The sequence below is a fragment of the Lampetra fluviatilis genome, chromosome 26, assembly GCF_964198595.1.
Source record: "Lampetra fluviatilis chromosome 26, kcLamFluv1.1, whole genome shotgun sequence".
NCBI lineage: Eukaryota > Metazoa > Chordata > Hyperoartia > Petromyzontiformes > Petromyzontidae > Lampetra > Lampetra fluviatilis.
The window spans coordinates 3,779,834-3,793,856 of NC_136300.1; the positions used below are offsets into that span (position 1 = coordinate 3,779,834).

The following is a 14,023-nucleotide window of genomic DNA, read 5'->3' on the forward strand; positions in this document are numbered from 1 at the left end:
AGCTAGTTATGTCCTGACAAGGAAGTCCCAGGATCCGTTTTTAAAATGTGACTCCTCAATATGCAATGATTTGACACACAGAAGGAGAAACTAACTCTGCTAAACATCGCTTTCTTACGTGAACATTACCGAGTTAATTCACGACTGCTGGGTTACGCAGTCTCCATTTCTCGCAGTTAGTTCCCCTTTCATGCCAGTGCCATTATTACCAATCATTTCAGTGGAATGACTAATTAATTGATGTGAATAGAGAAGATTGGTGATCGTGGCACTCAAATAACATTTGTGTAATTCTACACCATGCTATATACTTGCGTAAAACTGCAGTTCAGTTGTGTAAAAATGTGTTCCATCACTTCCTTCTGTGGTGTATTGGCTTAAAACAAGCTTTTCTCTCAAATCGGAAAACACTGACCATTTTCGAGTCTACCACTTAAAGCTTCCACATCTTTGTGTTTTCCCAAAAAAAACGTAGCCCTGAGCGAGGAAGGGTTAGAGTAAGGACCAGACAGGAGCTTCTCACCGTGGCCAAGCCCCAAAAGTAGTTACACGAATAAATGGCATTAAACCCTAAATGGATTACGGACACTTCCACTTATTGCGACGGGCAGTGTGTTTGTGTGATTAACACACGAGGAGGTATGACGACAGATGTTTGTTTCCTGTTGTTTTGTGCCCATTCAACCACATTCTAGCAATATGCAGTGAATTGGCGAAATGAGCAACAGTGTGTACTTTTTCATCTGTTTTTGTTTTCCCTCATTTCCTTATTTCTCTCGTGTTTTTTTTTTCCCCAGATCTTCTTTATAAAAGAGACTTGATTCCTCAATAGTTTATTCACCTGGTAAAATGAGCATTAAGGACTGTATCGTTATTTATCATGTTGCACATGAACCGAATTTAAATGAAAGAAATATTTGTAAAAATGAAAATATTGTCAGAAATATATTATCTTTAAAATGGACAAGTTACAAAGAAAACAATTAGAAAAGGAAGTGCGTGTATTACATTTAAGTCCAGCAAGCAATGGATCTTCTGGACAAATTATTTTCAGAAGAATATTTTAAGAGAAACCCTAAACCAATTCGGAATTATCCGCGTCTCGTTACCATTTTGTACCCTCTTAATTTCGACCAAATAGGTAGGAGCCATCTGCAATAAATTAATTTTGTGGTGCCTTTGAAAATGTGTGTGTGTATATATATCATCTCAGTCAGTTGACCCGTGGCACCTGGGTCTGCCCCGTGACCTCGTGCCAGCGGCGTTCGACACTTCAAGTGGCCTCAGTGACCGGTTTTGTGGAAGACAATTTTTTCACGTGTGGGAAAGAGGCGCGGACGGAAGTGGTAAACAAAATAATGGGCGGCCCACGCGCAGACTCGCCGCTCGCCTCCTGCTGTGCGGCGGAAGTGAGCAATCCCGTCCATGTCACGTCTGCCACAGGTGGTACGGTTGCTGATGCGGTACAACGCTGACCCCTACCAGAAGAACGCCAAGGGGGAGTGTCCCGTGGATGTCGCGTGCTCGACCACGGTGGAGAAGCTGCTGCGCAAGGAGCTGTCGTGGTCTGCCACCGAAGACAGCTCTGCAGGTTTGTACCTCTGCCGACGACATCCGCGGCTGAAAGGCAGAAGCGCGAAATTTTCTGCGCATAGAATAGCTGTGCCGCTGGGCCATACGGCCAACTGCCTCTTATCTGGCTGGAGGTGCCCGGGGTGTGTGGGTAGTTTGGTTCCTACAGGTCAACACCAAGAGTTCACGTGGTAGACGCTGTACATGATAAATTTATACTTCATAACTTTGCCTGCGCAGACGTAATTTGCAACGTTTAATTTGCAAATAAGTAATCTCGTCTACTTTAAATAAAGAATACCAACCATGTTTATCAACTGCATATGCCTTTGCCACGTATAAAATGTTTATTGGTGGTATATATATATAATTAAACTTGTGGTTTATTAGCAATAACATGATGTGATCAGAGGCAGCCTTCAATAAAGGTTGTTTTTCTCCCTTACCTTTTACTACTACAATTGAATGGGTACCTTATGATTGTATATTTGGTAATTCACTCTCACCAAATGTTAAAGTGTATTATTAAACTTACTTATAATGATGGGGAGCGGTAGTGTCGTGGTTATCACGTTGCTCTCTGAACCCGGCGACCCTAGTTCGATTCCCGTCCATGGACAACACCAGTGATGAATATCTGAATCGATCTTGGGCCTCTCTTAGGTCGACTCGGCCTCAAATGAGTACTGCATACGGTGTGTAAACATGGCCGGGCGTGGTGTTGGCCACCCTCCCCCTTGTGTGTAGTGCAGACCTTCATAGGTGCTCCCTAAAAGCACTCGATCCCAATAGTGTGTTAAGGCTATATGGGGGATTTTTGTTGCCATAATACTCCCCAAAGTGTTTTATAGTTATATATTGTGTCCTACGTAATGTCTGATGCTTCGCTCAATGTGTTCTACGTGCTGGGAGCTTATTCAATTCCTGAGGAAGCTTCCCACATGCCGAGTAACAAGTACCTTTTTAATATACACATGGTTCTGGATTGCCAACCCGAAAACACATTGGAGAGCGATAAAGTAAACTTCTTTGCATTTGTAAAAGACGTGGACATGGTTTACCCTTTAGCTTGCAGTGGCTAACATGGAGGCACTCGCTGTATGTTGTTTGCTCTTTACAGACTCGGAGGAGGAGCCGGTGTCCGTGGCACCATCAGGCCCAGACGAGGACCTGTCGGACTCGGAGGTGGACGGAAAGCCCAGCAAGCACCACCGCAAGGCGCCCGCCACTCCGGGGAAAACCATCGGCGGCGGCACGGCCACGTCGGCCTCCACCGTGTCGACGCCAGCGCGGCCCGTCAAAGACGAGTACGAGTTTGACGAGGACGATGATGACCTCATCACTTTCAAGCCGGCCGACGACAAGCACCTCCTCAAAAAGGGCCTCAAGAAAGATCGAGACGATGACCCGGACTATGTCGTCAGCCCTCCTGCCAAGCACGGAAAGTCGGGCTCAACGAAAAAACCAGTGCTGAAAACGCGTAAGAAGGCGACTCGGAGGATTGAGTCGGACACTGAGAGCTCAGAGGAGGAGGATTTGCCTGTGATAGACTTTGGGTCGGCTTCCATAAAATACAAAACGGACTTTGGAAAGTCGACGCAGAGGTCAGATGTGACTAGTGGTGGTGGTGGTGGCGGCGGCGTCAAAGAATCTCCGGCAAAAAACCAGGTCAAGGAGAAACCGAAGGAGAAACAGAAACTAAAAGCACAGCATCCCAACAAGGAGAACAACAAAATTGCGAAAGGAGAAAAGGCCAAGTTGGTGAACTCCTTGTTACTAACAGACTCATCGGACAGTGAGATTTTTGAGCAGCCAAAATTGCGGGAGGTAGTGCGGACATACAGTGGGGTGAAAACAGGGAGCTTGACATCATCGACATCATCGGTTTTGCTTACAGGAAAGTCATCAGATAAGCATTCAAAGGCTTCACGGGCAGACGGCCTGAAATCGGGGATGTCTCCAGCGAACTCGGATGTGAGCTTCCAGTCCGGCTCTGTACGTACTGAGCTGAACTCTGACTCGGATGACCGCACGTCCGAGACGTGCAGCAGCAGCGGCAAGTCGCTGAAGAGAAAGAAGAAAAACAAGCACCGGCGGCGGGAGAAATCGACAGAGAGGCCCACGTGGCACGTCGGCGACGCAGTGCTGTCCCCACAAGGGCGTGACTCGGATGCCACGCCAACTGGGTCGGGTCGCTTCACCGGGGAGGATGGAGCAGGTGGTCTCGCCCGGGCTGTGGATGTGGAAGGGAAGGTGGTGAAGAAGCACAAGGTGAAGCACAAGAAGAAGGACCGGGAGAAAGGGGACACCGGGCCCGAAAGTGAGCGGTCTGAGTTCAAGGGAAACACGTCGCGGCCGGCCACGCCTGGGCGGTCGGCCGAGACAGGTGGCGGTGGGCGGTTCCAGACGCCGCTGAGGTTGCAGAGCCCCCCGCCAGAAAAGCCACCTTGGGATGGCGCTCAGGAGGTTGACAACTTGGAGGTGAGGAGAAAGGAAGACAAGCTGAAGCAGTCGAAAGACGACCGGGAGAGAGACAAGCTGAAAAAGAAGAAGAAAAAGAAGAAAAAACACCAGAGCGACGGAGAGGAAGAGAGGAGAATCGGTTCGCACCTGCATCGTACGAGCACGGACGAAAGGCTGTGGAGCCAATCGCCTGACCCTCATAACACGAAAACCCAATCAAGTCCACTAACAGACAACAAAAACTGCTTCCCAGTTGAGAGAAAAGAGAAAAAGAACATCCAAAACTTGGAGAAAAAAGAACAGAAGGACGAGCAGATATCTGAGAAAAAATCTAAAGACCTCGCTGCCGAAGAAAGACTATCAGCGCACCACTGGCATGGCACGGAGGAGAGGAGAGGCAGCAAGTCATTTGAGAAGAAAGACGATACGTCTCATCACACAGTGGCTCTGAAACATGGCGGGGACGATCGGCGAGCAAGTTTGAACACGGACAAGAAGGCAAAGGAGGAGCTTTTCCAAGCGCAGAGACCGAGTGGGGAGGAGAGGCGAGGGAGTCATTCAGAGAAAAAAGAGAAGAAAAACCAGCCAGATGATCGGAAATCGAGGGAAGAAGTACCAGAGCATGTGCTTTTTCAGCAACACAGCGGAGAAGACAAGAAAGAGAGCTTGCAAAGGCACGGTCCTGATGAGCGGAGGGGAAGCCAGATGCCTGAGCGAAAGGAGAAGAAAGAGACAACACTGACAGAAAAGAAGTCGAAGGAGCATTCTGAGCAGGCAGTGTTACATCGAAAAAGTTCAGATGAAAAGAAGGAGAGTCAGCACAAGTCGGGTGTCGATGAGAGGAGGATCAAATCCGACCGAAAGGTTAATGACAATTCGCTGTCTCAGACTCACTCGAGCAGACAACCAAGCAAGGACAAGGAAGCAGGTTTGCAGACTGCAGCGGGAGCCTTTCAGAGGCTTAACAGCGAAGAGAAAAAGGGCGGAAGCCACCACAAACACAGCTCTGATGAAAGGCGAAGCAGCCTGCCAGGAGAGAAGAAACCCAAGAAAGATGAGCACTCACTGGACAGAAAGAACAAAACGGAGCAACCGCCCAAGGTGCCATCGGGGGCAGGGGCCCCGGTCACTGAGGAGCGTAGGCCAAGTATCCCAACGGAAAAGAAAGACAAAATTGTCACCCTTGAAAAGCGTGACAGGAGTGAGGCTGAGAGGAAGGAGAAGAAAAAAGTAAAAGAAACGTCGTCGGAGCAAGATGCCACGCACAAGCACCGGACAGACGAGAGGAGGGACAGCCAACACAAGCACAAGCCGCCAACAGGCGAGGAGCGGAGGGGCAGCTTTTCCACAAGCCAGAAGCTGAAGGAGAGACCCGCGCACTCTGTGAATCCAGAAGAGAGGAGAGCGAGTCTGAGCGTCATTGCTGACAAGAAGGATATCGCTGAGGTTCAGCAGCTGGAGAAAAAGGGCAAGGATGGATCAATGCTTCTCAAGGCAATGTCCGAGGAGGTGAAGACTGCTAAAAAGGAGACGCTAACAGCCGTTGCCTCGCTCGCAGAAAAAAAGAGCAAGTCGAGTCATTCGGACAAGGAAAAGTACAAGCGTGAGCGAGAAAAGTCATTGGAGATGGCTGAAAAGAAGTCTCAAAATAAGGATCGGACCAAAGAGAAAGAGCGAGAAAAGCCAGAGAAAAAGCACTTGGAGCGGGGGGATGGTACTCCTGCCACCACCGCTGCCACTACAAAAACAGAGCCCAAGTCGGACGACCACAACTCTGAGGTGGAAGAAATGTTCGAAAAGCTGTTCAACCGCAACCACCAAAAAACTGTGGACGAGTCCCATGACATGGATTACGATGAGGCAGCAGAGGCCAGCAAAGAACTGATTGCAGCTGAGAATCTGTCGTACATGGATTGGAACCTGAGCGAACCTGAGCTGGAGAGCATCGTATTCTGTCAGAACTTTGATGATGTCGATAAGGCGAAAGAAAGCCTCGACAAGCGGCCTGTCAGAGAAGAGGTGGAAAAAGAAAAGTACGCTGTTGACAAAGACCTGATGGAAAAGAAGAAAGAAACGTTGATCTTGCCGCAGAAATCTGAGGAGCCGAATTTCGATGTGAAAGATCTCAAGAAGGGTGAAAAAAAAGAGAAAGACCCACACAAAGATAAGCGTATTAAAGAAAAGGAGAAGGTGAAAGACAGAAGCAGCTCTTTCCCACAAATATCAAAGCATCCCAAAGATGACAGGCGGTGCTCACTAAGGGAAAATGACATTGGAGAGCGCAACAGCAAAGATCCGGGTAGCAAGCAGTGGTGTTCCAAAGACGTTCCAAAGCCACGGGAGTCCGACAAACCTGCAGACATTAAGGATAAGGAGGCTGCAGACAAGGACAGGAAACTGGTGTCTGCAAAGCCAAAACCTCGCGTGGAAGTTGGGGAGCCAGACGGTAAACTCACGAAAACCAAGGAGGTTACGGTGGCAGCACGGGATGCCAAACCAAAGGAGAAAGTTCTTGGTGCCAGTGACTTAATGATGACGAGCTTTGAGCTGATGCTGAGTCAGAAAGACATTGAGATGGAGGAGAGACACAAGAGGCACAAGGAAAAGAAGAGACTTAGGGAGCGGGAGAGGATGAGGCATCGCTCGGGGAGTGACGTTCGATCGAAGGAGCGGGAAAAGCCTCCTGGCGTCGCTGATGTGCGGAGCAAGGAGTTTCCCAAACTGCAGAAACCAGCCACGCCCGACATCCAGGTGAAAGAAAAGAGGTTACAGGACCTGAGCAACGCCACGCTCGTTCCACCCGAGAGCAAGCTGAGCTCACCGTTGCGAAGAGACATTAAGGATTGTGCTCTTCCTGGCGGCGCGGAAAACTCAATATTCGCATCTCCAAAACCTGAACTCGCGAGACCCATGTTTTCGCCAAGTACGTCGGTCACCATGGTGCCCATCCCAAACTTTGATGAGACGGCGGTGGTGGCGGTAGCGGCCGCAAGCTCTCCTTACTCGATTGTGGCGGAAACATCATTTGACTCGATTGATTTTCCCCGAGCCCCATCATGTGCAAAATCTCCACCGCAAGAGAGTGTCCCTCCAGCGATGCCTGAGCAAGAAGCCACCTTATCGCCATGCATGAGTGAGAAAAGGGACATGGATCCGCTGACCTTCCAGCAGCCTGTACCTGAAGAGAGCTGCTGGACCATCACTCAGCCTGAAATGACTGAGCACAAGCCCCTCGAGCAGTTTCATGCCACTGAGCAATCTCTGCCGAGTGTCATCAACATCAGCAGCGGTGGCAACAATGACAGCTGCGAGGAGAGGCTCACCGTACCTGCTGACGGGTGCTTAAGTCTGTCTCCGAGCTACACCGTCATCTCTGCGTGCTCTCCTCAGTACCAGACTGTGTCGCCAGCCGCGGAGCCCGAAAATGAAGAACCGGAGGTGCTTGAGGATTTGCCGGAGAGCAAGAGTTCACCGTCTCCCTGTTTTGGTTACCAGTCTCCGCACACTGACAAAATCGAGGCTCTGCCAGACAGCAGGCAGCTACTGCCCTTGGAGAGCACTCTCCCATTACCGCCGTACATCCCGGTGCCACCTCCGACAGAGACGGACTGCCTGCTTGAACATGAGACGGACGACTTGCGGACTGACTTGGAGACACCCCAATTGTCGCATTACGTACCAGTGGCCTCGGCTCCGGACGTGAGCGCATTCACTCCAGAGGCCATCCCCATGATGCATCAGAAGGCGGCCGAGGTTCTGTTGTCACCGAGATACCCTCCTGCCCCGTCAGACTGTGAACTGGTGGATGAGAGTGCGGCCATCTCAATGCAGCACACGCTTAGGCCGCCCAGCACCTGTCCCACTGCCCTTTCGGAAGCTGCCTCCTTCCAGTCGCCACAATACACAGCGACGTCACCCCATAAGGACACTACTGATACAGATATTATGTTGGACAGCAAGCTCTTGCAAGAGCCCAAGCCATTTGTACCGACATCGCCCTGCTATGAACTTGTCTCACCAAAGCAGGATTCCGTGCCGTTCATGCCGGAGCCACGGAGCATTCAGCACCCTGTGTTTGACCAGGCAATGACCAGTGAGGAGGCTGGCCGGGAAATGCCGGACAAACAGGAACCCCAGCCACCCATCACTGGATTCCAATCGCCGCCATACGTTTCACCTTCGAACAGGGGCCTCAAGGAGATCCATTCGCCAAGGGCTGACTTTCTGCCAGACGCCAGTGGGCGGTACGCGCTTCCACGCTACAATTTGCCATCGACGAATGACACGCGGAGCTTCCTGTCGGAGACGACGAGCTTCCTGTCAGAGAAGCGCAACTTCCTCTCGGAGACGACAGACATTCTGTCGGAGACTAGGAGCATGCTGAACACGGTCAACTTCCTGTCGCCGAGGCACAACTTCAATGGGGGAGGCCCAATGGAGAACCTGCCAGAGCTCCCGGGCACCACGATAAACCTAAGCCTCCCACAGATGTCTGTCGTTCAGGTGTGCACCAACGCTCAGCAGAGCCAGCTGCCACACACCGAGCTAAAGGCAGTCGTCAACTTTCTGGCGGACACTGTGGCGCCCCAGATGAATACGCCAATGCCCATGCAGCCACTGCCGGACCTTTTCAGCCCCTGCAAACAGTGGGAATCGCCAACTGATGCTACCCAGCTAAAGCTTACCACTCCTGTCAGCACCCCAGTCGGTGTCATGCCGCCCTTCCACAGTCAGATCCTTACGTCAGCCTCGCCTGGCCGGATAGCGGACAGCACAGTGGCAATGCCAGTGAGCAACAGCCTGTTCAGCTACACGTTGCACGATGACATCGAGGCAAAGCTGAAATCGCCGCAATGCTGCCACCTGCCGGATCCCCCTCCAAGGCCACCCCCCGATGCTCCTGAAGCGTCGGAGAACATTCTCTCGGTGTCGTTTTCATCTTCTTCTTCGTCCTCGTCGTCATCCTCATCCCCGTTCCGGTACTCGCGCTCCGTACTGGACTGCGAGCCCGAACCAACCGGGAGCGACCTGGACCGCATCCTCAGCAACATGCAGGGAGACCCTGCGTCGGCGGCACTCGGGCATCCCTCCAACGCCGACCAGCTGCTGGATGCGCTGGACTTCCCGTCTGTGCCGGAGCAGCGGAGCGAGGCGGAGGTGGAGCCGGAAACAGAAGCGGAGCTCGCCGTGACGCCGGCCGTGCCTCCCGCCGTGGCGCCTGCCATCATCCACGTCGTGGCGCCCGCCATCATTCACGCCGTGGCCCCCACCATCATCCACGCCGTGGCCCCAGCCTCGGACTGCAAGGAGGCAGCCAGCCTGGCGCTGCGTGTGCAGGAGCAAGAAGTGTTTGACAGCCTCTCGGCCGCCGCTGTGCCGAGACCATCGGAGCCACCACCCATTGCCGACGTGCCCGCTCCCTTCTTGGACTCCCTCAGTGCCGCGCCGGACCCCGACTCGCAGGACGATGAACTTCCGTCCACCGCCGCGTGCCTGGAGGCCATAGCGGAGCTCAACAAGGTGATCTGCGGGAGCAGCCTGATACCGGAGCCAGAGGAGGCCATGGACTTACGCGACCAGGTCTCGGACTCCCAGGATGGTACAAGTGATGGGGATCAGGAAGAGAAGCCATCGGCGGTGTTGACCGTGCCGACAGGGGCCGCTTACCCGGCTGAGTCGTTGGCTCAGGGCTCGGAGAGTGCATCTGATGCAGCACTGTCACCAGCACAGCCCGAGAGGGAGGCAGCGGTGGAGATGGACGCTCCCATTGCCGAAGATGTGAAGCCACCGCACGATGCCGATGAGGAAGCGGTACCGGACGGCGTTGAAGTGAAAGCGGTGGAGCCACAGGTTGTCGAAGGAGACGTAGCCGACCAGACAGAGAGGACTGCACTAGAGGCAGCCACGCAGTCGCCGCCGCCGCCTCCTGTAGAGAAACCAAAACAGGAGCAGGCGCTCACACCAGCGAAACCGGACCGGACGGCCGACGAGTTGGCAGCCCCCAACGTGGCTCCGGCGGCCCCGACAACAACCCCTGCTCCCACCCCCGCGCCATCGTCGGTGGTGGCGCCACCATCGAGGGTGATGACGCGCAGTCGTGCAAGCATGGCGGCGGGAAAACATGCAGGCAGCAGCGCGCCTGCGGAGGGCACCGGGAAGACGGTGGCCACGCGCACCAAGTCCGGCGAGGACGAGAGAACGGCGGCGGGCGCGACGCACCACCCGTACAAGCGCAAGATGCCGGCGCAGCCTGCGCTTGCGCGTGGCGGGGCGCTCTCGCAGCAGGCGAGCGGGGGCTCGGCATCCACCTCGGCGGCGCTGCACGCGTCCACCGCGCTGCGACAGAGCAAGGAGGCGGCGCACCAGTCGCTGGCAGCGCTCGTGGACTCGCTGAAGCTGGAGGAGATAAAGCCGTACCAGACGGCGCGCTCCAACCCGTACTTTGAGTTTGTGCAGATGCGCAAGCGCATCGAGGAGAGGCGGCGCCGCGTGATGTGCTCCGTCACGCCGCAGGCGCCGCAGTGCTACAGCGAGTACGTCACCTTCACTGGATCCTACATGCTGGATGGGAAACCCTCCAGCAAGCTGCACATCCCCACCGTAAGTGTCCTCAACCCCACAATAAATCTGCATTTAACAAAGCAAGATCGTTCTCAGTCATTGTTTCCAAGTAACAAAAATAATATATATAACGGGGTATGTATGTTGAACTTCTTTCGTACCATACGTATGGAGCAAACCGCGCTAAATATCGCCAGTTTGGGGTATTTAAAAGATGCCTGTGTTGTCACGAGATGTTTGGCTTCACAGTGGCTCATGACTTGCAAGTATTGTGGTCTATGCAAACATGACTCCTTGTAAAAAAGGTGTCAGTTTTGTTGCCAGATAAAAGAGTAAAAAAGACCAATTATCAGTGGCTCATGTCTTTATTTATATCTCTCCTCAGATAACTCCTCCACCGTCACTGTGCGAGCCAATGAAAGAGCTGTTCAGGCAGCAAGAGAGTCGGCGCGTGAAACTGCGGTTGCAGCACAGCATCGAGCGGGTAAGATAATAGCTTCATTTCATGTTTGTCCTGTGGTGAGTTTAACATTTGAGCCAGCCGAGCCTAGCAGCAGGTTGTGTGCATGGTGACACTCAAGTCCACAGTCCCCCGTTTCACGTTGTGAAACATTCCACGCCCATTATTATTCCCGGTGTTTATTTGTTTTAATCATCGTCTCTCCCTCCATGAGGGACGAAGGGTGTGGGGGGGGGAGACCCTTGCGCAAATGGCTGCAATTATTTGACTTACATTCGGGGCATTCAGATGAAGGATGTTTGTTGATGCATTATAATGGAGATGGAATGTTAAGTGCCCAACTGCAATGTCAAATTCCCACTCCAACAAGCATCGGTTCATGCTGATCTTCTGTTTATAACCGCGTACTAATATTGTAAATGTCACATGTATAGGTTGCGAACAAGTTCATAGTCTAACCAATGTTAAGTTGCCAATAGACATGTGTAATGATCCATCCCCCTGTGATTTGATGAATTGTCACAATTTGGGGTCAAGATTTATAAACTGATAATTTTTTTCAAGTGGAATGTATATTGACCAATCGCATACAATATACACTAATCTAAAGTTAGTAATTCCTATCTATATGTTTTTACCATTTTCAACTTAATTGATTAATCGATGCATCGCTACATACCTATTCGGTAGACATGCCTACATACCTTGTTGTTCCATAGTTTTCTACAACACTATCCTCAAAGCATTGAGGATATTGATACAGTAAATTTAGCTGTGACGGTCCCACCTGAAGACTGAGACTTGTGTTGCCTCCGAAACGTCGTGATTTATTATTTTATTTCTTATTATTTGTATATTTTTTTACCTACGTGACTTTAGTATCCTCAAAGCAGTTACAATTAGCAGAGGGATGACCTGCATGAGTTGTACAATTCACCCAACCTACCACTTGTTTTCTTGACAATTAACCATGCCTTTGTATTCCCTCTAATGCTGATCTCCCACAGGAGAAGCTGATTTTGTCTTGCGAACAAGAGATCTTGAGGGTACATTGCCGGGCTGCACGGACCATCGCCAACCAGACTGTGCCGTTCAGCGCATGCACCATGCTGCTTGACTCGGAGGTGTACAATATGCCCCATGTGCAACAGGTGACCACTGCCCCTCTACCCACAACACACATTGGACGATAATTTCCATAGCGGCTCGGTCATCGGCACCATGATTGGCTAATGCAGTTGAATATTGTCTCATACGGCAGCCTCGTGTGTTGCTTGAGAGATGCAAGCAGATTTATTTAGTCCTTTTTTGCTGTCGGGTTTACTTACGTTTGGGTGGTCCACCTGTTAGCTGCCTAGCGACGGTTAATGTTTGACTGTGGAAAACGTTTGGCAGTGTTTGTGTGAGCTGTTTGCACTAAACGTGTGAGACATGTATGAGATAGACATTTGAACGTGGTGTGAACAGCTGCCTTTTTAATTAGAACAAAAATATACGTAATTTGACCACGTTGAATAAGAATTATATAATGAAGTAAATATATCCGAGGCATGGGGATTACATTTCACAACACGTATTGGTAGCATTCTAGCTCTCGCACTTTAAATAAATGAGTTGTGTCTCAAAATATCTGAAGTTTGTTTTGGTAACATGTACTGGGGGGGGGGGGGGGTAGGAATCAAGAGTGGTAGTCATGCATTGACATTGAACAATGCATGTTTGCAGATGTTAGCAAGGGTAACAAACTACAAAGTGAGTTAGTCCAATGCCTTTTGCCTGCTTGTGGAAGCTGTGTCACATTGATGTTTTTCACGTTTGAGCCTTCTGTTACAATTCCGGATTTTGCTCTGCTGGTCTTGATAGCTTGCTTTCTCTCCCTACGTAAATGCCGCCGTCCACATGAGGTCTTCTTATTCTTAACGTTTGGCAAAGAATGACGTTCCTCTTTTGCAAGGGACTGGCCAATCGGGCATTCCTCTATGCCACTCATGAAATACTTGCAGCAGCAGATCAAACAGGAGTGCGCAAAACCTGCAGAGTCCCGCGCGCCCCATACGTGAAAAAGACGCCAAAGTTTTCGCCGCAATCCACTGTGTAGATGCTGCAATGGTCTTTCGGGTTTTGCCCGGCCACCCACCTTTGCCAGACGAGAGCTCTCTCACTCTTGGATTCAACCGCCGGATCACCTAACAAGGAGTACAAACGAGGACACCAGGTGGTGACCATGAGAATTACCGTTGCTTCATACATGGTATACATGCAGAAATATATGCCTGACGCAGTGAAATTTTTGAGACCGGCCGACCGTGAGAATCGATAATTCCACCAGGAAAATGTTGCAATTAATGCTGCCAGAGATGTTGTTTCCACTGCTGCGCAGGTTTCGTCAGCGGCAGTCGTCGGCAAAAAGACCATCTGGCCAAAGGGTTATATAAATCTTGATGACGAGTTCGAGGGCCGTACTCAGTGCCCGCCCCCTTGGACGGTCAAATGTTCTTAAGAAAGGACCTTCCGGAGTGCCTTGAGGAGGTGGAGGATGTCAAGATTTCCTGGTACGGCGGCGAGGCACCTTTCGTTCCTGTCTGTTAATGGCAGGCCGATTCATGGGACTGTCATCACTGACGATGTCGACGATTAACGCATAACCCCCCCACTGTACCGGGGCCGCTGGTCGCCACCCCGCCGCTCGATTGCCTCCGTGCACGGCGCGAGGACGAGATTCTCTCCAACTGGCCGTGGTCACCTGATGTCCAAGCCCGGGTATCTCCATGTTGCAGCGACCGCAACAGCACTCAGCCGCCCACTTTGTGCGGGCTCGCCGATGCGGCACTCGCAGCACGCGCCGCTCTCCAACACACGGCAAGGAGATCGTGGCTTGTGCAGCTGTCCGGCTCACGGCGCGCCACGGTGAAGCGCGGGGACATTGCCTGCGCACGCCGCTCGCATGTGGAAGACACGCGCGCGCGG

General features: G+C 51.7%; 1 protein-coding gene across 5 annotated transcripts in view; it reads left to right on the forward strand.

The window, feature by feature from the left end:
• The window catches only part of ANKRD11 (ankyrin repeat domain 11), a 39,484-nt gene that overhangs the window by 18,286 nt on the left and 7,175 nt on the right, over positions 1-14,023 (forward strand). For all 5 annotated transcript variants that reach the window (XM_078868548.1, XM_078868546.1, XM_078868550.1 and 2 more), the window contains 4 exons: positions 1,444-1,591; positions 2,693-10,635; positions 10,982-11,080; positions 12,064-12,207. In XM_078868548.1, the coding sequence (XP_078724674.1) occupies positions 1,444-1,591; positions 2,693-10,635; positions 10,982-11,080; positions 12,064-12,207 (8,334 nt within the window). The remainder of the gene's footprint in view (positions 1-1,443; positions 1,592-2,692; positions 10,636-10,981; positions 11,081-12,063; positions 12,208-14,023) is intronic.